The following is a 27,354-nucleotide window of genomic DNA, read 5'->3' as shown; positions in this document are numbered from 1 at the left end:
AACATGCCAGACAGAACTGATTGAAGCAAGACAGGCTTGAAACAGGGGTCACAGCATCAGAAGCCCTGATAGAATCCCAGCACTTGACTATCACTGCAATGGAAAACTTGGCCAGAATTCATACCCACCAACTGCAACAATTAAGGTACCATATGGAAGAAAACAATAGAAACTATAACACCACTGCCAGACTTATGTGCACAGACATCACATTTATGATTAATTCAACTCCTCCTAAATAGTACACTTAACTCCTCAGATGCTAGAAGGGCACTAAGAACATTTTAACAGCTGTGCACACAACAAAATCCACCTTCACATGGTTTCACTACTTAACAGCACACTATTGAGCGCCCTTCACTTGTACACAAGATTTTGGAAAAGAGATCTTGGCATTAATCTAGATGACACACAGTGGAATAAGGTTTTTTTATTTACTCATAAATCCTCTATATGTACAACATATCAAGAGGCAGGATATAAAATCCTCACTCAATGGTACCAAACCCCTTAAAAGATTTCAAATTATACTCCCTCTGCAAGCCCAGAGTGCTAGGATCACACAGAAAAATCTGGTGTAAGTGCCCCCGTATTCAACCATTTTGGCAACATGCACACCAAGTCCTATCAAAATGAACAGAACTTATAATCCAGAAATGTTTCTTCTACACATGTACCCACACTCAATAGGCAAATACAAGCACTTAAATCTACCACACCTTATAAACGTAGACCGCAGTTTGATTGCGGCGAGCTGGAGGAGGTACTCTACCCCATCAATTAGGGAATGGACTTTAAGGATGGAGGACATCTGATCAATTGAAGACCTAGAGTTGACTGCCTCTGATAATTACCAGAGGTATGGGGCTATCTGGCTGCAATGAAAGACTCTTATTGAGTATGACCTCCATGGAGTCTTGTCTAACCCATCAACCACATAAAGTGGGGCTCTCTTTAATAACGGCGGACTACAATCCTAGTTTTTGATTGCTGTACATCTTTTCATTAAGTTCTTTTTTGCTGAATTTGTCTGTATTAAGTCACTGACCCTAATAATATCTATGTAAAACTGTACCGCTTGTTAATTTGCCACTCAGTAAACATTGAATGATCAAAAAAAGAAAAACATAATTTTAAAAGTTTATCCAAGAAAATTAAACCATTTGAAAAGTTGAAAAGCTGATCCAAAAATATTAAATGAAGGCCTTTGTTAGTTAACTATTATCTAACTCCAGCACTTTAACTTGCGTTGGAGCAAGTTAGTATATAGTAATTTTGGCATTACTTGTCTACAACACTAGAAAAAAGCATTGGGCTCTAGTAAATTGATGTGCCTTGAGTTAGTTCTAATAATTGTAAGTGGTGATGATCCACCATTTTACCATTTAATGGGTCCAAGCATCCCAAGCCTCTGTTTAGCAAGGAATAAAAACCCAAACAAACAACATTCTTAACTAGATTGTTTCACTATTTTATTTTATTTTTACAACCTTTTATGTAAATAATTTATAAACGTATGATACTTACATGTTGGGGCAGTTATTAAACAAATATATCTAGCTAATATTATGGCAGTGTCAAAGTTTTTACCATTTTAAAAATTGTCTATTTTAGGTGCAAGAGGATTTGATGGCCCTCCAGGAGATAGTGGATCACCTGGAATCTCAGGCAATTCTGGACAAAAGGGTTCTTTTGGAGAACTAGGTCGACCAGGATCACCAGGTACTGTATATATGTATATATATTCCATGGAGTTCTCCTCAACAAGGTATAATGGTGTGCAACAACACTTAGACTTAAATTGAGATTAATCTGATACAAAAGTTCCCAGCAAATAGAAAGCATTAGCCTGAGCAGCAGTGGGAGGCTGTGATTGGCTGAGAGTGACCACTTTCAACCCATCCTGTGCATGTTGCTGATATGAATAGCTGTGGCTAGAAGGAAGAGTGTATTGTCTGTCTTAACCACACCTCCAATGGGAGGTGGAGCAATGGGAAGTCAGGGACCCTTACTCATTCTTAAACTGCTTGAATATTGTTTAACACTGATAAATCAAACTTTTGAGCATATCATAAGGAAAACATCTTTCTAAAATGCTTATAAAGAATGTGTTGGAATTTCTCTAAAATTCTATTGCAGTCAAAAGATACAATAAGACAAAGTAGGGGGTTTCCCAGAATTGTCACTTCCCACATCTATCACTAGCAATGGCTGTGTGAATAAGGCATTATCTCACTCATCGTCAGACAAGATATATGGAGGCTCTTGGGATCTTTCATAGACATCAGTGTTGTACTCTCGCAGATGTGGGACAATACAGCAGTGACGTGGTCTCTTGGCAGATTTAGTGCCAGGAACTGAGGATCTAAGATGGTAAAAATGTGGGGGGCATCCATCAGGTCAGTATAATTACCCTCAGCTGCACCACTGGGTCACCGCATTCTAAGCAGTAATTTTACTATAGGGAGACATCGCAAAGACACCAAAAGGGGCAAAGCCACATCAAACTGTTTGCAAAACATTGTAGCCAGACAAATCCAATGAATGCTCCCATCTTTAGACAACCCATATCCATTAAACGTCATATAATACATCTTGTTAAAAAAAAATGCCCCTTTTCTGCTGCTATCCAATGATGTTGAAAAAATATTTGGACAGGTGAACTGGGCATTCGTGATGCCCATTATAGAGAATATAGCTTTCATATAAAAGATATTGATATAGGCAGGATCATTGTACACCTGCCTCAATGCTGGGGTCAGAGTGAATGGTTGTGCATTGGACATTGTCTCAATAATGGAAACGACCCTGTAAATTAAAGGTTGTCAGGCAATTGACTTATGTATGCTATTTTAGTTCTAAACTCTAGAACTCAAGAAATCAATTGTATTGTTAAGCTGAAAGTGGTTTTATGAACCAATATTGTGTAGGTATTCTGACTTACTAAACTTATTTTTGGGTTTCAAACTGGGGCTAAAGATAGCGGTTCTAAAGAAGCAAAGACAGGTGTAACGGCTTGAAGAACAATTGTTGCTCAGTGCTTAGGTGTTGCTTGTTTGTGAATAAGGCATTCAGTGAATAAAGAAAACATACATGTCCATTTCAATGTAAATTCTCCCTATGTTTTGCATATTTTTTATACATTCACTAGAGTCATCCACTATTACTCTCAGGTTATTTAACATTTAGCAGTAGTTGCTTGGCATAGCAGGGCATAACATATTTTCTACATAAAGAAGACGTAGTTGTATGGGTAGAATGACCTATATGCTATGTTGTTATATTGGTCTCTAGGAGTGTAATTTTTTTTTAAACTTGCACATTTTTATAGTTTTAAATATCTCAAGGCTTGTGGAGTAACGATAAGTTACAGCACATATAACTGAGTTTCAGAAGGTCAAAAACATAATGCTGCTAATGATCTGCTTAGCACTACATTGTGTAGACAATTTAAGTCATATTGTGTGCTGCATTGATAAGACATGTTATGGTTAGTGTCTATTATGATTACATTCTAGTGCTCTTAAAACATGCTGAACAAGAGTAATTAGTAATATGAGCCCTGTGGCCTATGCATGGTAGTTTAGGGAGACAGACATTATAGATGTGGTTAACGAATACAGCACTTAAAGTTACCACCCCATGTTAACCCTGAGTCAGCAAGAGTTCTTGTTGACATTTATGGCGACCCTTCGGTTTACAGCATAGGTCACTGTAGTGAGGCCGAATGCTTAATGACTACCGCTGTGCTCATAGTCCCAGATGGTGGTGTTGTAAGGGGGGTCTAGATTCCCCTCTTGGGTCCCTTTCTGTTCAGCTGAGTGCCTGTCTTAGGTTTGGAGAGAGCCTCTGCATATTGGATGTGGGTGGGCAGACCTTCTGATTCAGGCCCTTTGCGGGAAGCTGGGCGATGTGGCAGGTTAGTCCTGTGCTTTATAATGCTTTCCCTCTTCAGGGTCTGTACCCGCCGTTGTGTCGGGCTCCATTGCCGCTCCTTCTGAGCTCGCGGGAGTTTGGCTCTTACTTGCCAGTACCCTCTCTGATATGATCTGCATTTCTTCCGTGTGGGAGCAGGAGAGGGGGGTGCGTCTGGCGCTCTCTGCCATCTTGACTCGGACCCTCGTTGGTATTATGGCACTTCATTGGGTCACGGGATGGGGACCGGGATCACCCCTGCCGGCCCAGAGGGGGAGGGGGAACAGGGCCAAACCCGCCTAGCCACTTGGTTCTGCCGTACCGCTGGTGGGCAGGATAGCTGGGCAGCGGCCGTCCACCCCGCTCACCGCCCGAGCGATCTCCATCTTGCGTGGCCGGGATCGCCCCACCGAGGGACTTAAACCTCACGGCAAGCCTCTCTTCGGGACCAGGGTTGCTTCTTGCACTTCGGGGCACAGCTGCAGGTTGTCTGGTACGATTTTTGCTGGGTTTTACTGGGTTTTAGGGGCTAAAGTTAGATAGATTTTCAGGAGCTATTTCTCTGTGCGTCCGCTCAGCATGGCGGTCCGGCACCGCCCCCCGTTTTGCATATTTTTGCCTTTTTTTTTTTTTTTAAATATCTCGGCAAATGTTTATAGCATTTGTCCACTTGGTGGACTGTAGCAGTTGGAGGAATGCACTTTTCTCATGTGTAATTTGAAACATGATGCAAAATATGGGGAATCTACAAGAATGATTCACTTTGATTCATAATTTATCTATCTACCTAATTGGTTTAAAACACTCTGCGTTAAAGTAATAGAGATAAATAAGCTCTTTATGACACATTTAAAGTATTTTCATGTACCTAGCTATTGGAAGATGCTGGTTAATTCTATAGTGAAATTTGTGATATATTGGGTTTTATGATGGAAAAAGTCTGGATAGATAGATAGATAGATAGATAGATAGATAGACATGTTTTTGTCTTAGCTATATTATAGCTAAGCATTATCTCTAACATTGGGTCTACATAAAGGTCTATTGTGCAATGCTAAGTGTGAACCTTATTAAACATGGTAACTAATGACTATATTGTGCTCCATCTTCAGGAAATCCAGGACTTAAGGGATTTAGAGGAAATCCTGGATTTGTAGGCAACCCAGGATCACCAGGATCTCCAGGATTCCCTGGAACTTCGGGATCCCCAGGTGTAAAAGGTATGGCATTTCTACTTGTTTTATCTGATACCTCCTCTCAGCAGTTCATCCCTTTTATTAATAGAACATTATACCTTACTCTAGTAGTAACGTTCTCCACTGGTACAGTGAGGGGAAAAAATGTTTGATTTTGAACGTTTGTCCACTGACAAAGAAATGATCAGTCTATAATTTTAATGGTAGGTGTATTTTAACAGTGAGAGACAGAACAAAAAATCCAGAAACAAATGCATGTCAAAAAATCTATAAATTGATTTGCATGTCAATGAGTGAAATAAGTATTTGATCCCCTATCAATCAGCAAGATTTCTAGCTCCCAGGTGTCTTTTCTACAGGTAACAAGCTAAGATTAGAAGCACTATCTTAAAGAGAGTGCTCCTAATCTCAGCTCGTTACCTGTATAAAAGACACCTGTCCACAGAAGCAATCAATCAATCAGATTCCACACTCTCCACCATGGCCAAGACCAAAGAGCTGTCCAAGGATGTCAGGGACAAGATTGTAGACCTACACAAGGCTGGAATATGCTACAAGACCAACGCCAAGCAGCTTGGTGAGAGGGTGACAACATTTGTTGCATATATTTGCAAATGAAAGAAACACAAAATAACTGTCATTCTACCTCGGTCTGGTGCTCTATGCAAGATCTTACCTCATGGAGTTTCAATGATCATGAGAACAGTGAGGAATCAGCCCAGAACTACACAGGAGGATCGTTAATTATCTCAAGGCAGCTGGGACCATAGTCACCAAGAAAACAATTGGTAACACACTACGTCATGAAGGACTGAAATCCTGCAGCACCCACATGGTCCCCCTGCTCAAAAAAGCACATGTACAGGCCCGTCTGAAGTTTGCCAATGAACATCTGAATGATTCAGAGAAGAACTTGGTGAAAGTGTTGTGGTCAGATGAGACCAAAATTGAGCTCTTTGGCATCAACTCAACTCACCGTATTTGAAGGAGGAGGAATGCTGCCTATGACCCCAAGAATACCATCCCCACCGTCAAACATGGAGGTGGAAACATTATGCACTGCATCAAAAGGACAATGGACGGGGCCATGTACCATCACATCTTGGGTGAGAACCTCCTTCCCTCAGCCAGGGCATTGAAAATAGGTCATGGATGGGTGTTCCAGCATGAACATGACCCAAAAACACACAGCCAAGGCAACAAAGAGTGGCTCAAGAAAAAGCACATTAAGGTCCTGGAGTGGCCTAGCTAGTCTTCAGACCTTTATCCCATAGAAAATCTGTGGAGGGACCTGAAGGTTTGAGTTGCCAAACATCAACCTCAAAACCTTAATGACTTAGAGAGGATCTATAAAGAGGAGTGGGCCAAAATTCCTTCCTGAGATGTGTGCAAACCTGGTGGTCAACTACAAGAAACGTCTGACATCTGTAGTTGCCAACAAGAGTTTTGCCACCAAGTACTAAGTCGAAGGGGTCAAATACTTATTTCACTCATTGACATGCAAATCAATTTATTTGTTTTTCTGGATTTGATTTTTGTTATTCTGTCTCTCACTGTTAAAATACAGCTACCACTAAAATTGTAGACTGTGTCAGTGGGCAAATGTTCAAAATCAGCAGGGGATCAAAAACTTTTCCCCCTCACTGTATGCTTTGTGGGTGTCCTATTATTCAATGAGGTGTGTGAAGACAATTTGTTATCAAGCATTAGATCTATACTCTGTATACAGTGCTCTCTATCATAGTGCCCAATCTAATGAAATTGTTTTGATAAATTAAATGACTTTCTCCACCACTGAAGAAATATGTAATTTCATTCATAGCTTCACAGTTTTGGTCCTTCCTTGAACGCTATCAGATTCTTGCAGGACTACTGTTTACCTTCTCACTCAATGTTTCGTCCATGATACAGTTTGAAGGACCTTGACAAAGGCCTGTCTGGGTGAAAAGATGCAACAGCATCTCTTTACAGTGTAAACTGGGTCATTTAAAGAGCAACTAGTCAATCTGTTTTTTATTTTTAGGATATCCTGGACCTCCTGGTTTGGATGGATTAAATGGATTACCTGGTACCAGAGGATTACCTGGAAATCCTGGTAAATATGACATTTACAACATTGCTGATGTGTTTTTTTGTACTAATGCATATATTTACTTGTACATATCAGTACTTTCCACGTGTGATTGAAGCTTCCATCTTTGTGTTAATATTGGGTTTCCCTTCAGTTAAAGCAGCCAGCTTTTAAATTAGTATATAGTCCCAAAGATTAAAAAAAAATAAAAAATCCTCAGTTAAGGTAAGTAAATATGCCAATAAAAATATTATATGTGACTCCATTGTTAACCCTTCATGTACTCTTCCTGTAGTGGAAGATTGCTGCTTTGTCATTTCAACATAACTTTGAATAGCTATTCACAGAGCAATAAAGGACAACCAATATATCCATCATGAAAAATGAATTTGGCTGCCTCTTTACATGAGTAATTGTGAAATGTAAACCCTTTAGTTACATGCTTAGTTTCATGCATGTAGGTATGTGTTCCACATGGTCTTAAAGATAGTGAAGTGTTATTTATTTCTCTACTGGTTAGATTAGAACATTGGAATGTTTTTTTAAAATCTCATATTTTAGTAGTGTATTAAAACAAAGTGATTCGCCACGAGCATGACATGATGAGCTGAAGCTGGGGGTTCAAATGTTTAAATAAAAATTGTTTGGGTATCTAGGGCTCAGTGAAAATGGACGACCAGGATCATCAGGACTACCTGGTCCAAAAGGTGAACCAGGTTCTCCAAGCACATCTCCAGGTCAGCCAGGATTTCCAGGCTTCAAAGGATTACGTGGTGAACCAGGTAAAATTATGTCATTTAAACCTTTTTATGTTTCACATATTTTGTTTTTTAACAACCATCACATTTTATTATCATGATATTTTGTAATAAATATGTATCTATTTCTATTGTATCTTTTTGTTCTGTTTTATTTCCTAGTGTTGGGTCAAATACAAGCCACATTTATAGCTTAAGCTTCTTTTGCTTGGTTTGTTTGTTTGTTTGTTTGTTTGTTTGTTTGATTTTCACAGTATAACTGCTCAGTATAATTAGTCTTATTCTGTATATGGTTGTTTTACATATTTGTTTTTCCAGCACACATTTAAACAGCATTTAAATGCATTCTGTGTCTGATTTTATTTTGTCTTTTACTTTATAATGAGGCCTGAAAACCCACAAAGAATGAAGTATTATGATCCATTCTGGCATTCATTTAGCAGAGGGGACACTTGTAAATATACATTTATACACCTGCTGTAACAATGCAAGACCACATAACAGTAGAGATTTTACAATCCCAGGCTAGTAAGGAAGAAGTAAGCAGTCTCGGTTGTGCGCCTTGTTGCAAGGAGTTAGATGGAGGTGATTGCAAGGGAGAGCAGGCTGTGTTGGTTAGGATAAGGGATGGATTGAGTAAGCTTTGGATGGGTTGGTAAGAAATTGCAGTCGTCTTGGATGTTCTCAACCCCTGTTGTCCAATTTGGAGGGGTTTGTGGGTTTCTTAACATTCCCTTACAGTCGAGGACAGTGAATGAGTCAACCCGTCTAACAAATCAGCCTTTTATAACCCAAGATGTGCTAGTTTTTAAACCTAAACTAGTTTTGAGATTATTGAGGTATGTTCTTTCTCAACTCTAAGTTATGGAATAAGGTATTTATCATAACTCACAAGATGCTTTTCCATAAACATCAGACAAAATAGGTAAATGATAATAACATGCCTAGATTATATTATAGCTATAGTTTCATGTAGAAAATAGCAAAATTACAGATCTATCTAAAACCCTGTTTAACTATGTAAAATTTGACATTGTTTTCTAACTGGTATTTTCTTCAGGTGGACCTGGTGCTCCTGGTTCTCCTGGTCTATCTGGACCACCAGGACCCACATTTCCCTCCAATATCCCGGGTAGACCTGGCGATCCTGGACCCGCTGGACGAGATGGGGAAATGGGTATGATTTCAAATTAATGCTTTAAACCTCGGACAACAGCTTTTATACCAGGTGGATGGTCAGCTGCATGTGTGTTGTTGACCTGGGGAAGAAATGTTAGCAGAATGCACTATGAGAAGAAAGCAAGCCGACAGAGGCAGTGCTATGTAAATGTTCTGATGGAAAACCTTGAAACCTGGCATTACTTTGACACGTACCACCTACCTAGAAATTGTAGCTGACCACATACACCCATTCATGGTAATGGTGTTCCCTGATGGCAATGGCCTCTTTCAACAGGATAGTGTACCCTGCCACACTACAAATATTGCTCAGGAATGGTTTGAAGATCATGACAAAGAGTTCAAGATGTTGCCTTGGCCTCCAAATTCCCCAGATCTCAATCCACGTGAGCATCTGTGGAATGTGCTGGAACAACAAATCCAATCCACAGAGGTCCCACCTCACAACTTGCAGGACTTAAAGGATCTACTGCTAATGTCTTGGTTCCAAATACCACAGGACATGTTCAGAGATCTTGTGGAATCCATGCCTTGTTGCATCAGAGCTGTTTTGGCAGCATGAGGGGGACTTACATGATATTAAGTGGTGTTTAGGCTGTGACTGATTAGTGTATATTTAACAAATACAGAAAAAGTGAATGATCATCAAAACACATAAAAGCAAAATATTATATACTCACAAACCTTTTTAGAGTGTTTCTTAATGTAAATGTAAAAAAGAAATGAAAAAAATGAAAACGAAAATGAAACTACAATGTGGTATAAAAACCACCACTTACATACGGAAAAATCTCTTATAATATATTATTATCAAACTGTAGGTAACTTGAGATTTATCTCCAATATCTCAGGTACATCAGAAAATAATAACATACTGCACATAATGTAATATTGTACAGTTATGAAAATGGAATATATAAATAGTATTGCACTCACAATCCTCTGATATATCCCAGCTTGTCTCCCTTTAAAGGCTATAGTTGGTTAACTGATAAACCCTTCTGCAGCCACTCCTCCTTGTACAGAAAGATTGGGAAGCAGAAAGAAATACTTTAAAATAGTGCAATACTGAATAATATATAACACTTTAATAAAACAATTGCACTCACAATTTCGCAAATAAAATGTAGCATATCACCACTCCACGTTGTAAGGGAATAGATTTCCCCTGCTTTCATCTACTAGGGCAAAGATTAAAAATCACCAGGAGCCAGGAACAAAATTCCAATAAAACAAATAAAATACCATCTATTGTCATTTTATTCCTGGTTCCTGCTGATTTCTAAGCAAGTGATCATTCTGTTGGGGAGATCTATTGCGTTAGCGCCTGGAGTGGTGATACGCTTGATTTTATCTGCATAATTTTAAAGTGTTATTGTTTTATTAAAGTGTTAATATACAAGACAGTATTGCACTATTGTATTTCTTTCTAATCCCCTGTATTTCTCTTTAACAAATGTTTATTAAAACAAGGACCTTGCTTTATTTAGTCACATTTATTGCATAACTTTCAGAAATAAGTTAATTGGTTCTTCTCATTTCTATCATTAACAAACGTAGTTATTAGTTTTTTTACAATTAGATTTTGGGTCACTCAAGCTGAAAAAAGCTGCATTGGGAAGTCTGTGATTGGACATCCACAGAAAGTCTGGGCGGGGTCAGAAGAGGACGTGTTACAAAGGCTGCAGATAAGAGATCTGCAGCTTTTACAAGCTGTTTTATATATACCTCCAATAATAAAAAAAAAAAACAATTACATGCATGCATGTTTTAATTGGATGTATAACTACTAAATAGCAGGGTTTTTTTTTAACTTATTTTGTATTTGTGCAGCGGACTTTCCTTTTAATTTCTTCTACAAGCATATGAACGGTTAATAACCTTTAAGAAGTTTTGGAATATATAATTATATTATTTATTATGACATTTTCACAGCAGCCCTGGATTGAGAGCTACTGTGCCAAACGTTTACTTGGAGCAAGATATGTGATGCATAAAATAGCTTTTTCAGTGGGCAATATCTATAATTTGTGTCTATTTAATTTATTAATATTTAATAATTTAGTCATAACCATCTGCCAGCTATGTACGTATATATTTTTATATATATACATTAAAGGCAGAAATTATTCCTGTACAAAATCACGACAGTTAGTTTATTCCCTAAACTAAAGATAGATGATGATGGGGAAATCCAATAATGATCATCTTTAGTATTTACCAAAATTAAGTCAGTAACTAATTGTGGAGTGGTCCCCCGGTATAGGAGATCCTTCCAAGGTTAATATAAAATGCACTGATAATGGTAAACTCAGGTCCTTATGCAGGTAAATCTCTTTTTGACTTACAGTGATGCAGTGAGTTTAGACTCCAGAGTTAAGTTTCCTCTGATACTTGTTGAAGTCATCATGGTAGATGATGGAATAGGAATAGTCAAACATGCTTCACTGAGCACTTTGACCCAGGTATACTGAGGGAACCTAAAACCAAGTTACTAGCTTTCTTAACTGATTCCTGAATGTCTCTGTTTAGTGAATAATACAATTTGTGTTACCAATTAATCACTTTTTTATTCTTTCTTCTTAGGAATGCCTGGTACTCCTGGTCCTCGAGGTCCTCCAGGTCCTGCATCTAATCAAGGAGATTCGGGAAACCCAGGATTCCCTGGCACACCCGGAAGACCTGGTCCCAAAGGAGATTCTGGAATACCTGGTAATCCAGGGAGCCCTGGAGCACCAGGACTAAAAGGTAAATGCGTTTATGTGTTTGGTATTATCTATCAGAGGCTGCCTAGATGGACCAACCTCTAACATAATAAAGATGATGAGCTAAATGGGTTGAAGTGTAGATATAATTAAAAACTCTACAATATGCAGAACCTGGCTCCAATAAACATTAATTAACATTCATTTTAATAATATCAAAGTATTCAAGTGTATGCTGAGGTCTAGATGTTATTGTTATCCAATTCAGAGGTGTCAACCTTAGCATGAAGTGTGAGTTTTTTCTTGATATCTTTTGAGATACTGCAGCTCCCGTAATAACCACTACACTATTTCACCAGATGTTCCGCATATTGCTCCCATTGTAAAACAATCAGAAAAATCATGGTGTTCAAGCACAAATGAGTATTCAGGAAGCTGATAATTAATTGCATCTTAATAAAGAGTATAAATGCAATGAAAGAAGGAACTAGAGTACTGTACATGCTGTAAGGAAATCAGTTTTGACTGTTATCAAAGACAATGTTTCTAGCTCATCCTTTGAAAAAAAATTATTAAATGGTATCCTGTATTGTCCTGAAACATACAGAGATGGTTAGCATTCTATGATTTATACACCATGACTAACTGTTTCCTTTAAACTTCCTTAGGTCTCAGAGGTGATCCGGGCTTTATTGGAAGCCCAGGAAAGGAAGGTCTTGTAGGAGATTCTGGCTTTTTAGGACCAAAGGGTGAAAAGGGTAACCAAGGTAAGTTTGTTCCCTGAAATGATTGTTGTCCACACTTAAAATACTTCATCTTTTTGAAAAAGAAGCTATAGCATGCTGTTTGTACTGTCTTAGCTCAGACAATTGAATATGGGACAACTACTAATTAAAGTCGTAGGGCTTCCATTTTGTCAGAGTGTCAAATAAGTGTGACATAGACAATAGGGTACAATATCAAGATTAGGAAATGGGTGCTTTTGCTTTTTTTTTTTTTAATGTTGTCCATTGTATTTCCAGCTTTCATTTTAGGTTACATAAGCCACACTTTGCTAGTTTCTAGACATAATAAATTCATTGTAACAAGTTCTCATTTTTAACAATAAAAATGGATTTAAAGCAGAAATTAAATCTGAATGAACACACCTGTAATCTAAGTCACAGAAAAAATAAAGGAACAAACGATATTGGCCCTTTCCAATGCAACATTTTGATTTGTTTCCACAGGGTGATTGAAACTAACTGGGTAGAAAAAAAAGACAGGGAAATATCATATGACTAGATTACTTATTAGAGGAGAAACATGAGGCTTTTACATTTTGCCCTGGTAGAATTTCTCAGAGACATTATGATATGTGCATTCTATAACTAATACCATTTTGACAATTTACCATTTAGGTCCCCCAGGCAGCGTTGGACGTCCAGGTCCAGCTCCATTTGATGATGATATAAGTCAAGTACCTATCGGTTTACCAGGTCTGCCTGGTATTAATGGATTTTCTGGTGGGCCTGGAGAACAAGGGAAAGCGGGATCAAGTGGCCCAACAGGTAAGACTGAAAATTCAGTAACATTCACTATGCAGGCACTGTACCCGAACACTAATCTCATTTCATAAAGTCCTACTGAGAAAGAACTCTGAAAAAACACCCGGACATAAAACTTTAATTTATTGTTATGGCAGAATTAGAAAATTAAGCCATACATACTTTGGCATTTTATTGCATTTATACAATATTTGGGGAATTTTTTTTGCTCATTTAAACCTCCTATTTCCCAGGTCAATGTCATGGTTTTGGTAATGACACATTCTTATTGCTAAATGTAAATGTAAGCTATTTGTGTGCTTTTTATTTTTAAAATCAAACCCTCTGTTTCGTTTTGGTTTTATAATTTTGATTTGTATATGGATTTTTTATTGACAAAAAAAAAAATATATATATATAAAAAGAAAAGGCAAACTATTACACAGTGTATATCCATGTATTACATGACAAACTCATGATTCATCCTGCAAACGTATTCTTTTTTTGAAAAAAAAGAGAAAAAAAATCAGGAAATTTAGAAATAAAAAATAAGACATCCATAGTAACAGCACAAGTAAGTGTGTTTTATGCTTATGGCCGCTGCACATGCCTCCTTCTTAAATGATTCAATACCATGTAATAGGTTAAGGGCAAGAGTAATTGCCACTTCCAGAATGCTTGCAGTTGCTTTCTAAACTACACCTGTGGAAATTACAGACATTTCAACGCAGGGACGTTAGTCTTGACTTTTAGTACGTTATTGACAATATGTGTGTGATTGATATCGCTGGTAACTGATCATTTTTTATATCAAGTCATATCAGTAGCTGGAAGTAGAATATTCAGTTTGGCCAGTATATAAGTTCAGATTTCCTCACATTACCAAAGTGGTTTTTGGGGTGAAATAATCAGATCTCTTCTGTTTATTAATAAATGTTATGATTTTTGGAGGGGTTGTGGCATTATGGAGACTTGAAGATCATTTTGCCAAATCTTTGATAAGGTTGCTGTATCAGCTGTAGGTTCCTCTGAAGAAGTCAGACCCCGTGGATTCTGGTGTCCTTAACTAGCTAACATATTTGTGCCCTTTTTACACCAGAACCTCTTTGAACTGGCATGGTTCCATAATGTACATAGATAATTGTTCTTGTGGCAAAACAGTGCAGGAGGTACTGAAATGTTTTGTAGCAGAGCCCTGTCTGCAAGGGTTTTTTTCTTCTATCAATTGTCCCTTACATTTTATTTTAAGACCACTACTACATTCACAAATGAAATGTTGATGTTTCATTCTTTATTTTATTAAGACTTCTGTGAGCTACTTTGGCAGTTTTTGTCATTCAACATTGCAAATTAAGTCTGGTACAGAATTCCGAAGCTCCATTTACAGTTCGTGTGACCCTTCCAGAAAATGCTTTTCTTTAGGATGCACTTCATATCAAAACTGTTACTCGTACATCATAGATTAGCAGGCAGTTAACGTGAGATTGCTAAAATGGGAGCATTATAGAGCCCAGATGAAAAATGTTGACACAGTGTTTGTCAAATAAATGAAGAGAATTGTTTGAGGCTATTATTTATGTATGAGCCAAAATTGCAGTTTTGACTCATGTCTTTAATGTATGTATATACAACCTGTTTTTTTTATCTTTAGGTGACAAAGGTTTTTCGGGCAGACCAGGGCAAATGGGAAGAAATGGACAATCTGGTGCTCCGGGTTTAATAGGTGACCCTGGACCTGATGGTATCCCAGGTGTTCCAGGTCTTGAAGGTAAACATATCAAGGAATACATTTTAAGAGGGTGGTATTTTCAATTAAACTAGAAGGTTTAGCAGTTACGTTATTGTCAGATGGATAGAGATGTCTTGTGTTAGATTATTTCCAGAGGATGTTAGTGTCTAGAATGAACTTTCAGCAGATTTGATGGTAGCAAATACTTCAAGGCAATTAAAGAGAGGCTGTTATATTTTCCACTTCTTTTCTGAACTCATACTGATTACTAGTATTATATTGAGGTTCTTGTTATAAATCACATAAATTAGGAAGGAACCGATTTACCTTTTCAAGTGGTGGACAAACTCACATCTTCATGGTCTAGAAATCACAGTAGTGGAATTAATACATTTTATCCAAATTGATTAAAGGACCACTCTAGGCACCCAGACGACTTCAGCTTAATGAAGTAGTCTGGGTGCCAGGTACCTCTAGGATTAACCCTTTTTTTTATAAACATAGCAGTTTCAGAGAAACTGCTATGTTTATAATGAGGGTTAATCCAGCCTCCAAATCCTCTAGTGGCTGTCTCATTGACAGCCGCTAGAGGCGCTTGCGTGCTTCTCACTGTGAAAATCACAGTGAGAGCACGCAAGCGTCCATAGGAAAGCATTGTAAATGCTTTCCTATGCGACCGGCTGAATGCGAGCGCGGCTCCTGCCGCGCATGCGCATTCAGCCGATGACGTCGCGATCAAGATGGAGAGGAGGAGGAAAGCTCCCCGCCCGGCGCTGGAAAAAGAGGTAAGTTTAACCCCTTCCTCTCTCCAGAGCCCGGCGGGAGGGGGTCCCTGAGGGTGGGGGCACCCTCAGGGTACTCTAGTGCCAGGAAAACGAGTATGTTTTCCTGGCACTAGAGTGGTCCTTTAAGTAAATGATGCATCTTTGCATGATATAGCAAAAATGTTGTGGAATTATGGATAATTATATCCATGCTCAATTATACTTATATTGTGTTTGTCATAAGGATTGTGTATTTTGTGTGATTGCAGGCTCACCTGGAAAGCAAGGAGTCGCGGGTTTACCTGGTATGACAGGCCGAAGTGTAAGCGTTGGCTACACTCTTGTGAAACACAGCCAAGCTGAACAAGTTCCACCGTGTCCACTAGGAATGGCCAGACTGTGGGATGGATACAGCTTGTTGTATGTGGAGGGGCAGGAGAAGGCTCACAACCAAGACTTGGGTGAGTTGCTGAATCAACAATATTTCATTGAATTGTGATTTCGTATACAATGTTTCTGAAACCTGTAGAGTGAACTTTCCAAATTGTCAATACTGTGACATAAGCTTTTTATTCAAGGAAGCACCTAGCAGAGTGTCATTTTGCCACCCAACATGCGGTGAATTGCAGTTCACCGTAAGTAAATTCAGTCTGGTGAATAGCGAATTTCCCAGATCGAATTCGGGTCCTACTGGCGAGTCCAGCCACTTTGAATAGCTGCCAGGTCCAACCACAAGTCCTTGATCAGCAGGGGAAAGCCCCAATGCAAGCGGACACCTGCTCTCTATATATCCTTCCTCTTGAAATGACAAAGTACAAACCAACACAACTTTAGGGCTGGTGGGTATTGTGGTATTACAGTATTACAAAATGTATTTGGGGGATGACATGGGGAACAAAAAGAAACAGCCACTATGTGAAGCCTGAACAACTGTTGCATTCGCATAATCTGTCAGGAGATAGCCAAGAATTCTCAGGCATGTAGTTTAGCAACAGCTAGTGGACTGTAGTTGAAGAGCACAGCCACATGTGGTACAAGTCTTTGTATTAAAATAACCAGTGTTTAAGAAGAGATGCATTAATTTCATAACTTTTTTGGCCCTAGGTCTCGCTGGTTCCTGCTTACCTCGATTTAGCACCATGCCTTTTATTTATTGCAACATCAACGAGGTGTGCTACTATGCCAGCAGAAATGACAAGTCCTACTGGCTCTCTACTTCTGCTCCTATCCCAATGATGCCAGTGGGTAGCACACAGATTAGAAGCTACATCAGTCGCTGTTCTGTGTGTGAGGCTCCTTCTCAGGCTGTCGCAGTTCACAGTCAGGATAACACTATCCCACAGTGCCCTGAAGGATGGAGAAGTCTTTGGATTGGATACTCTTTTCTTATGGTAACTATGAGACAAATTACAATTAAAGGGTTACCTTTAAAGCAGGAGGGGAGGACCTTTACATTGTAAAATGAACTATTAGACACCATGGAGGAGGTCCCTCCACTCCAATCGTTCTAAAACTAGTAAAAGAAGGTTTTTTACTTACATGAAATCCAGCATGGGGTGAAGTTTCCAGCGTTGCTTCTGTGCTCCTTCCTGATGTCACTGGGTCTGCGCGTGGTTCAATCACAGGCCTCTCATAGAGAAGCCTGTGATTGGATCAGTTGCCAGCTCAGAGTGCATGCGTGTGCTCTGGGCCGGCCAGGAGAGGGAGGCGGAGGAAGGTAGTGGGAAGATAGTGGGAGGATTTAAAAATTAAAAACCTGGTAGTGTCAGAGGGAGTCAGGTGTGAGCACCCCCGGGGAGGGAAGGTGGGAGGGTAGAGATTGCAGATATTGCTATGTGTGTTGCCAGTGTTAAGTGCACGCTGACAACAGACGTCATTTATGCACATAATTGATATTTGGAGGTCCAGAACAGAGTTCTGGGCTGTCTAAATCATGTGTGCTGAGGGTGCAACTTGCCCCCAGCACATAATTATTATTATCTCTGTATGTGCATTGTTTCAAGTAGAAACACTATACATACATACACTTACCATCATGACCACTTCAAATCACTGAAGTGGTCATGGTGGTTGGAGTAACCAATTAAATTTCTTCAGATATCAAGCAAATGTCTGGCCTGTCCCATGCAACACAAAACTTCAGCCTCAGTGGTGTTCAATGAAAAACATCTTTAAAATTCAGCATGCAAGGAGAAAATAAAAGGCAATGAAGTCATCTTTATTATGCATCATATTAGACTGTCAGGAAAGAAATATTAAATACAGTGAGGCAAATATAAAATACAGATAGTTGAACCTAAAGATTAAGATCAAGCAGTGATGAGCTGCTGATGGAGATAGGAAAGAGTGTATTATTGGGGGGTAAGTCATAGACAACTTTAACGTATTGTAGTGACAAAATATTGCAGTATTTACCGTAGTAACAAAAGATGTTGACAATTATGTCCCCTTCACGTATGCTACAATGAATCTTGAATAATGGAGATATCAAGCTAAATATGCAATAAAGGCAAAAAATGGAAATCTTCACATTAGACTAATGTGTATCACAAAATCTTTATATTATATTTAGCATAACTTAAATCCCTTCAATAATGAGCATGTCTGAAGAAATAACCAGCAGGAATTGAGAATACTTGCCTATGTATTGTATTTGTATTACATTTGTTTTAAGAAAGATAAGATATACGTGTCTGTATAGATTGCAGATGAGTGGTAACAAAATAGTTATTGGCAAAATTTGCTTACAGTGAAATAAATCTTTATATTTTGGTTCCGCTGTCTCCTACCTATCTTTGCCCTACGTTTAGCAAATGTAAGCCTCTCATGTATGTACTTTGATGTATTGGATGTACAGAATTCTGCCACACTTACCATCATGGAAAATGACACATTTTATCTTTACAGCACACTGCGGCAGGTGCCGAGGGTGGTGGTCAATCTTTGGTGTCACCTGGTTCATGTCTTGAAGATTTTCGGGCCACACCATTTATTGAATGTAATGGAGCAAGAGGAACCTGCCACTACTTTGCCAACAAGTACAGTTTTTGGCTAACCACAGTAGAGGAATCACAACAATTTGGTGGAGCTCCCCCATCTGAAACTCTGAAATCTGGGCAGCTCCGAACGCGTGTGAGTCGCTGTCAAGTCTGCATGAAGAATTTGTAGCACGTTGGACTAATTAGAAGTTCTTTCACAAATTCCCAGCTCAGTAAAGTTATGGAAATGGCACCCAGAACTGCCATTGCAATCATCACAAGTATGCTTCTGAGTTTAGGGATGACTAGTCAACAACTAATAAAGAAAACCAACTACTGTAACCTCATCAATCAGAAGTATAAATGATGAGTGGTGTAGCACCGTACAATGAAGTATGGACCTGCTAATTTTTGAAAATGATTATATTTGCAAAAATGGTGCTAAGCTTTTTTTTGTGCATTACTCTTGGCTACCTCATGAAGGCCTTGTAGGAATTTAGGTCCATGGTGCTAGACTGCTGCCTACAAATGAAATCTCACCATTCTAGCATCATTTTAAAATGAAAGAACGCAGTTCAAGTTAAACTTTAGGAACTTGAACATTGAACCAAAAGAACTTCACTTGGACACGTAATAAATGGACAACAGCTTCAGAAGAAGTAGAAAGGTCTTTGGAGAAAGTATTGGCTATAAGAAGCATTTAACATCATAAAACTTAACAGAACACACGTTGTTTCTTGACCTAAAACTATAGAAATGCTAATCACTATTGTTCCTGTAATACAAGGCTAATTTTATTTAACATATGCAAGTGCTAACAATATCTTAGAAATATGCAGAAACCACACATAATACAAAGCAACAGATCCTGTCACATCCTGAGGAATGATATAGGCATTATTTGTGAATTATAATTTACTTTCTTTAAAGGTAGCCGGAAGGATACCATGTTTGTGACCATTCAGCAGCTGAAGGGGATTGAATTAGTTTTTTTTTCTGTAATAATATTTGACGTGTTCACTCACCCACACTTATTTGTTATCATTTTATTATATATATATATATTGAGTATTTGATTTATTTTTTACTTTTTCAACCACTAGAGTCTGGTCTTTCAGAGGTAGCCTTGGTAAAATTATTTTATAAATATACATATGTTCAATGTTTTCACAAAGCCCTATTTACAAACTAGAAAAAAAGAAATCATCGATGTAAATTGTAGTCCATCATACTTGTCTGCTAGCTTGTCATTTACTTTATATACTTTTTACTCCACACTTGTTTCTGTAGCCCAGCAGAAGATAGTTCATGGGTTGTAGTTAGAGATTCAGAACTACAGAGGTGAACCTGTATTATTTTTATCCATGCAATACAAAGCCATCATAAATCACACCAAAGCAAGAGGTCAACAATGCAATGTAAGGGTAAAATTGTACAGAGAGAGATCTGGGAGTGGCTACGACCACTGTGTAAATTTAAAATAAAGTTTATCTCTGATTAACACCACTCTATTTTTTAGTACTTGAGTTTGATAAGTGTAAAACACTATAACACTGAATTGCCAACAGTGATGTAACTACAATTTCTTTGGATGCAAGAAACCAGCAATTGTCCATGTACCATGGGGGTTCGAGGCTTCATAGACATTATTATGATAGCTTAATTATTGATACCTGTAATGGAAACTTATTCAACAATTTGACAATTATATCTCATTCATTGTTCAGGTTTGAGAGTGGGGACTAACCAAAGAGCAGCATATTACATTTATGCCCATTCTCAGATTTCTCATATTCTCTATGTAGGGTATCCTGAATTAGAAAAATAATACAGATGTGAACCCCTTGCTCACTGTACCTAGAGGGGTGTGCGGTATACCTCACTGACAAGGCCAAATAAAGGTTGAAACGATTGTCCAGGATTGGTTGTCTAGTGCAGATGATGCATACCATCAGTTTAGATCTGGAATGTCCTCTCTGTAATGGCACATGTGACCAAAAAACTATTTGACTATAACATTGCTGTATGGAGAGATAATAAATACAATAACTAGGTGCCAATACCCCACAGCACTCCCTTGCCCAACAAATACTAATATAATACAAAAGGAGATTGCACACTGGACTGGAGTTTGGAGTAGTCTAGCGTGCAATCTCCTTTTGTATTATATAAAAAAACTATTTGAGACACAAGGAGGGAGTAACGGAATAGTAAGCTGTATGTTTTTACCAGTGGCTGCTGGTGAAGTTTTTAGATGGTGGGGCATTAGGCTTCACCCCTGCAATTTGATTATGTCCCTCTCTGTAAACTTTGCCTGTAACCTGTTGGAATGTACCCACTTAATGTGCTAATACCAATAAATTTAAACTGACACTATAGGCACCAAAATAACTTTAGCTTAATGAAGCAGTTTTGGTGTATAAATTATACCCCTGCAATTGCATTGCTCAATTCTCTATCATTTAGGAGTTAAATAACTTTGTTTATACAACCCCAGTCAGACATCCCTGTATGTGACTTGCACAGCCTTCCTAAACAGTTCCTGCAAATGAACCTGTATATTTTAGGTTCCTGTATTGCACAGTCTGTTTAATCTAGAATTTCTTATCTCCTACTCTGTTACTAGCCTCCTAGACCATACAGGACTCCTTTACCATGCAGGAGCCTCCTTTGTCAGATTAAAGTTCAATATACAGAGCAAGAGGAAACGTCTAAAGCAAGTTAGAATCCGATTAAAAATATAACCATGTTTCCATGCAGGCTGTGTCAGTCACAGCCAAGAGAGGTGTGGCTAGGGCTGCATAAACAGAAACAAAAGTGACTTAACTCCTAAATGGCAGATATTTGAGCAGTAAGACTGCATGGGTATGATCTAAATACCAAAACGGCTTCATTAAACTAAAGATGGATTAGTCTCATGGGGACTGTAGTCAGCAAGAACAACGGTGCTAAAGGTAAGACATTGCTATTTGAGGTTTTGGGGCAAACTACTGTATATCTGGTCATGCTCTTTTTACTCTCCCTATGAGTAATGGAGGGCAAAATAGGGGGAGGAAATAAGATATGTTTAGGTTTTTTGGGGACTGAATAGAAGAAGAGTTATAAGAAAGAAGACTTTTGATGGTAAGTATTTTATATTTTTACAAGTATTAGTTTTATTGTCCCCCCCTCACATAAAAGCTCCCAATGCTCCCACCGCACACTATAAATGCAAATAAAAATGAGGCATTCCTGATGATTCTGCATAAAAGTTTTGATTCATTAAACAGAGAATCGTGGAAAGTATGAAAAAATATAAAATGTTAAACCGAAATAACAGAGGTGGAATAATAGAACATTATTGGAGAATCTTTCCAGTTCGGCTATTGTGGCCTAAATTTCTGAAAGCCTATTTTCACTTCACTGTTTCCCCCCATAAATTGTCTGTGTTCCCATGCCCATGGTGTCTACGAAATTGAGCTGAATATTGGACATAGTTAGCTACTTCCTCAATGAGATTTGCACGCTAGTTCAAAGTGAGGTAGGAAACTAAAGGGATTTATAAAAGTGAGTTAAATTCCCTGAAAAGAACTTTAATCTCTTATGTGTTGGTTCATGTAGAATAAAATATTCCCATATGTGACATCTCAAACAATGTTAGTTTCTATTTAATTTAGCAAATATAATAAAAAGAGAACATATTTCATGTCAATAACAAGATGTGAACTGTGGTTGACAGAATGAACAAAAGCTGTTACTGCTGGGCTACAGGAGAAAACATGAAGTAACCGGCCTCAATACCGGCACCATGTACTATTAAAATACTAGCACTTTTGTTTCATTCACAAGCAACTCTGTGTGCCTACTAGAAATGTGACCCTCATTTTGTCATTGTGTGCTTTCTGGAAATGTTTCCCCCAATCTCAGCACTGTGTCTGTTGAAGCCTGCTGACAGACTATCCTAAATTTCCAAGAACTGTTCCATTGACAAAAGGTAGTTATGTACTAAATATTTATTTTGCAGTAAAAATAAAAAAAGGCCGCTATATCTACGGAATAGTCAATTCAATCCAAAAGAGTACAAATCTGGAAAAAAGCTGCAATAAAACATTCAGATGACAAGATGATAGACAGTCTTTAGTGAGGAGTTACAGTCCAGCTGAAATAGAACAGCATTCAGCAGTACAATCCCCGCTGACGGATATGGGACCAGGAGCAATCTTTACAGGCAGGTGGTGAATGTAGAATTGAAATAACACAATCACATAAAACACAATCTTGGAATGTAGTATCAGTGGCGGAACTAATGAAAAGAGGGCCCCAGTACAATAATTTTTGGGGGCCCCTGAAGACACATGCCCATCAAGTGGCCCTAAGTGCATGGACCACTTGATGGTCCCCATCAGCGTGCAGTCCCTGGTGTAACCGCAACATTAGCATCAGTTCTAGGGACTGAAACTTGGGACTGCAGTGTGAGTGTATGTGTATTGAGGTATGTATAGAAATATTTGTGGTCGGAAACCATAGCCGATCGTGAATTAGATCAATGTTAGATTCTAATAAAAGTTATAATGTAATACTAAAAGTCGGTAGTGGTGTGCCGGATCCGACGAGTGGTTAGGCCTGTAATACAGATGGCCCACCTGATTAGACTGATGTTATTTAAATATTTACCAAAAGGGTGAGGAGGAAGAGCAACGCTGGAACTCAAGTGCAGGTAAGGGGAGAAGGTCTGGGCTTAAATAGACCGGACAACTCCTTCCCCAACTACAGGCTGACGCTATTACATTTGTGGTAGGAAACCATAGCCAATCGTGAATTAGATAAATGTTAGATTCTAATAAGAGTTATGTTATAATACTAAAAGTTGGTAGTGGTGTGCCGGAACTGACGAGTGGTTAGGCCTGTAAAAGAGGGCAAAAAGATAAGCAATACTTTATAAAACCAGATACGATACTTACAAAGCCATGGTATTAAATGCATTTCTAATTTCCTTTTCTGGACATGGTATGTACCTGACCAGAGTAAGAGGTTGGACTAAGCACCAACTTAACTAGCAGAGTACGCAGGTACAGAACGAACTTGTGCGTTGTTAGTGGTTTACCGTGTAATTCGAGTACAGGTGAATCTTTTGATGAGCTTATAAGTGTAATAGCGAATGAGTCTAGAACCTTGACTGGGCACCAGGGTGAATGTATAAAACAGATAGGGGGCGTTTTAAAATATGTGTGAAACCAAAGAAATAAAGTAAATACTTATTCACACTCTTTCTTCATATTATATGTACTCCACCTAGATGTAAAAAAACAACAATGCATAGCATAATACTGTATGGTGTGTACATTAACCCCTTAACGCCGTTACGGCGTTCTATGCCGTCGCGGCTTTAAAGGGCTTTAAAGCCGTTGCGGCGGCATAGAACGCCGTAACGGCTTGCAGCCCAAGGAGCAGAGGTGTACTCACCTCCGCCGCGATCCTCTTCTGGGGGGCTGTCTGAGAGCCCAGGCAGCCCCCCTCCGGCAAATGAGGCCCCCGGGGGCCATGTGATCGCTCTCAAAGAGCGATCACATGGCCCCCTATAGCTGGCTATGGATCTGCCAGCAGGGGGACTGTTTAAAATATTAGACAGTCCCCCTGCTGGTAGGTAGTGTAAAAAAATAAATATTAAAATGTTATAAAATAAATTAAATGCCTTTTTATATATATATAATATGTATATATATTATATATATAATATATATACATATTATATATATGTAACGTCATACGTAATGTATTTTAATATTAATATTAGTATATATATTAATATTAAAATACACTTAGAATGACGTTACATATATATAATATGTATATATATTATATATATAATAGATCTACATATATATATTATATATATATACGCATAATTACAATAATACATAAATAAAATAATTAAATAAATAAATAAAATATTGAAACAAAATATAAAATAAATTATATATTCATATGTAATTTCATTCTAACTGTATTTTGTTATTAATATATATATATTGGAAACAGAATACACTTAGAATGACATTCTATATATATCTATCTATATATAAAATACAAATAACCGCAAATATATATAGAGAGATAAATACATATAATTACATAAAAGATTACATTAGTATACACGTAGAATTTATATACCTATAAATGCATATATATTAAAATTCTACGTGTATATTTAAGTAATTTTTTAACATAATTATGTCATTTGATTAATTAAAATTTGATTGACATGCCTGACAACACAGGGAGAAAGTGCAGAGAATTTAATTCGCATGCACTATATTAGACCCTGTAACTCTCCAAGACACCATAAAACCTGTACATAGGGGGTACTGTTTTACTCGGGAGACTTCGCTGAACTCAAATATTAGTGTTTAAAACTGGTAAATTGTATTACAACGATGATATTTTAAGTAAAAGTGACGTTTTTTGCATTTTTTACAAACAAACGGCACTTTTATGGACTATATTATTGTTGTAATATGTTTTACTGTTTTAAAACACTAATATTTGTGTTTAGTGAAATCTCCCGAGAATAACAGTACCCCACATGTACAGGTTTTATGGTGTTTTGGAAAGTTAGAGAGTCACATATAAGGCTTGCATTTCATTTTTTTGACATTGAAATTTGCCAGATTAGTTATGTTGCCTTTGAGACCGTATGGTAGCCCAGGAATAAGAATTACCCCCATGATGGCATACCATTTGCAAAAGTAGACAACCCAAGGTATTGCAAATGGGGTATGTCCAGTCATTTTTAGTAGCCACTTAGTCACAAACACTGGCCAAATATTAGTTTTTTGCTTTTTTCACACAAAAACAAATATGAACGCTAACTTTGGCCAGTGTTTGTGACTAAGTGGCTACTAAAAAAAACTAAACATACCCCACGTTCAATACCTTGGGTTGTCTACTTTTTCAAATGGTATGCCATTATGGGGGTAATTCTCATTCCTGGGCTACCACACCGTCTCAAAGGTAACATTACTAATCTGGCAAATTTCAATTTGAAAATGGAACGTTCTATATTTGACCCTGTAACTTTCCAAAACACCATAAAACCTGTTAATGGGGGGTACTGTTGTACTCGTGAGACATCGCTGATTACAAATATGTGCATTTTGTTGCCGTAAAACCTAACAGTATTATGACATTTACAGCTAAAATGTGAGGCGGAACTACAAATTTAAAAAAAAAATTCAAATTTCTCACAGTTTTTTTTAATTTTATTCATAATAAATTGTTTCAAATACAAATATTTTATATGAAATGAAAGCCCTGTTTCTCCTGAACAAAATGATATATAATAAGTGTGGGTGCATTTAATATGAAAGAGGGGAACTACGGGTGAACAGACATATAGCGCAAATTCCAGTTTTTGTTTACGTTTTGTTTTGATCAGAACGTGTACTATTGACTCCGTCCTGAAGGGGTTAATAGTGATTTGAAAATTTCCAACTCACAATTTCCAGAGCAACGCATATTAGGCTCTGACTATGATAGCGTGTTCAGTTATCTCTAAGGATGCACATCCACTCCTCTCCTGATGCAAATAACCCGACTGGTACCAGGAATCAGCAGGAGAATAATTTGCAGGTCCGGAGTTTTTAAAGTGCTTAAAATTAGCTTTTTAATCAAAGTATAATAAAATATATATATATATATATATATATATATATAAATAACAGTAATAATAATCTAGTGTTATTGTGTTTTTAAGATTATTATTACTGTTATATTTATTTTTTTATTATACTTTGATTAAAAAGCTAATTTTAAGCACTTTAAAAACTCTGGACCTGCAAAGAATTTTCCTGCTGATTCCTGGTACCAGTCGGGTTATTTGCATCAGGAGAGGAGTTGATGTGCATCCTTAGAGATTTAGAGATATCTGAACACGCTATCATAGTAAGAGCCTACTATACGTGGCTCTGGAAATTGTGAGTTGGAAATTTTCAAATCACTATTAATGTACACACCATACAGTATTATGCTATGCATTGTTGTTTTTTACATCTAGGTGGAGTACATATAATATGAAGAAAGAGTGTGAATAAGTATTTACTTTGTTATTTCTTTGGTTTCACACATATTTTAGAGCGCCCCCTATCTGTTTTATATTTTCTTATTGTGCTTGTGTTTTAAGTGTTTTTTTTAAACACTGGGGAAGTCGCACTTAAAAGGGGAGCTATCTAGAATACCTCACCTCACTTGCACTTTGTGTGTTAAGGGTTTTCTGTACCAGGGCAAATGTTTTGGTGTATAAATTATACCCCTGCAATTGCATTGCTCAATTCTCTATCATTTAGGAGTTAAATAACTTTGTTTATACAGCCCCAGTCAGACATCCCTGTATGTGACTTGCACAGCCTTCCTAAACAGTTCCTGCAAATGAAACTGTATATTTTAGGTTCCTGTATTGCACAGTCTGTTTAATCTAGAATTTCTTATCTCCTACTCTGTTACTAGCCTCCTAGACCATGCAGGACTCCTTTACCATGCAGGAGCCTCCTTTGTCGGA

The 27,354-nt window shown here is 37.8% G+C and overlaps 1 protein-coding gene across 2 annotated transcripts in view; it reads left to right on the top strand.

The window, feature by feature from the left end:
• COL4A6 (collagen type IV alpha 6 chain) overlaps positions 1-20,327 on the top strand; it is a 252,067-nt gene extending 231,740 nt beyond the window's left edge. For both annotated transcript variants that reach the window (XM_063432131.1, XM_063432130.1), the window contains 12 exons: positions 1,615-1,722; positions 5,028-5,135; positions 7,135-7,206; positions 7,839-7,964; positions 9,001-9,117; positions 11,706-11,867; positions 12,493-12,591; positions 13,225-13,374; positions 15,002-15,118; positions 16,113-16,304; positions 16,948-17,234; positions 18,751-20,327. In XM_063432131.1, the coding sequence (XP_063288201.1) occupies positions 1,615-1,722; positions 5,028-5,135; positions 7,135-7,206; positions 7,839-7,964; positions 9,001-9,117; positions 11,706-11,867; positions 12,493-12,591; positions 13,225-13,374; positions 15,002-15,118; positions 16,113-16,304; positions 16,948-17,234; positions 18,751-19,011 (1,799 nt within the window). In that variant the 3' untranslated portion in view covers positions 19,012-20,327. The remainder of the gene's footprint in view (positions 1-1,614; positions 1,723-5,027; positions 5,136-7,134; positions 7,207-7,838; positions 7,965-9,000; positions 9,118-11,705; positions 11,868-12,492; positions 12,592-13,224; positions 13,375-15,001; positions 15,119-16,112; positions 16,305-16,947; positions 17,235-18,750) is intronic.
• Positions 20,328-27,354: the final 7,027 nt, after the last annotated feature.

Source organism: Pelobates fuscus, chromosome 9 (genome assembly GCF_036172605.1).
Source record: "Pelobates fuscus isolate aPelFus1 chromosome 9, aPelFus1.pri, whole genome shotgun sequence".
Taxonomy (NCBI): Eukaryota; Metazoa; Chordata; class Amphibia; order Anura; family Pelobatidae; genus Pelobates; species Pelobates fuscus.
The sequence above is the reverse complement of the archived record's forward strand: the minus strand, read 5'-3'. Positions and strand labels throughout refer to the sequence as shown.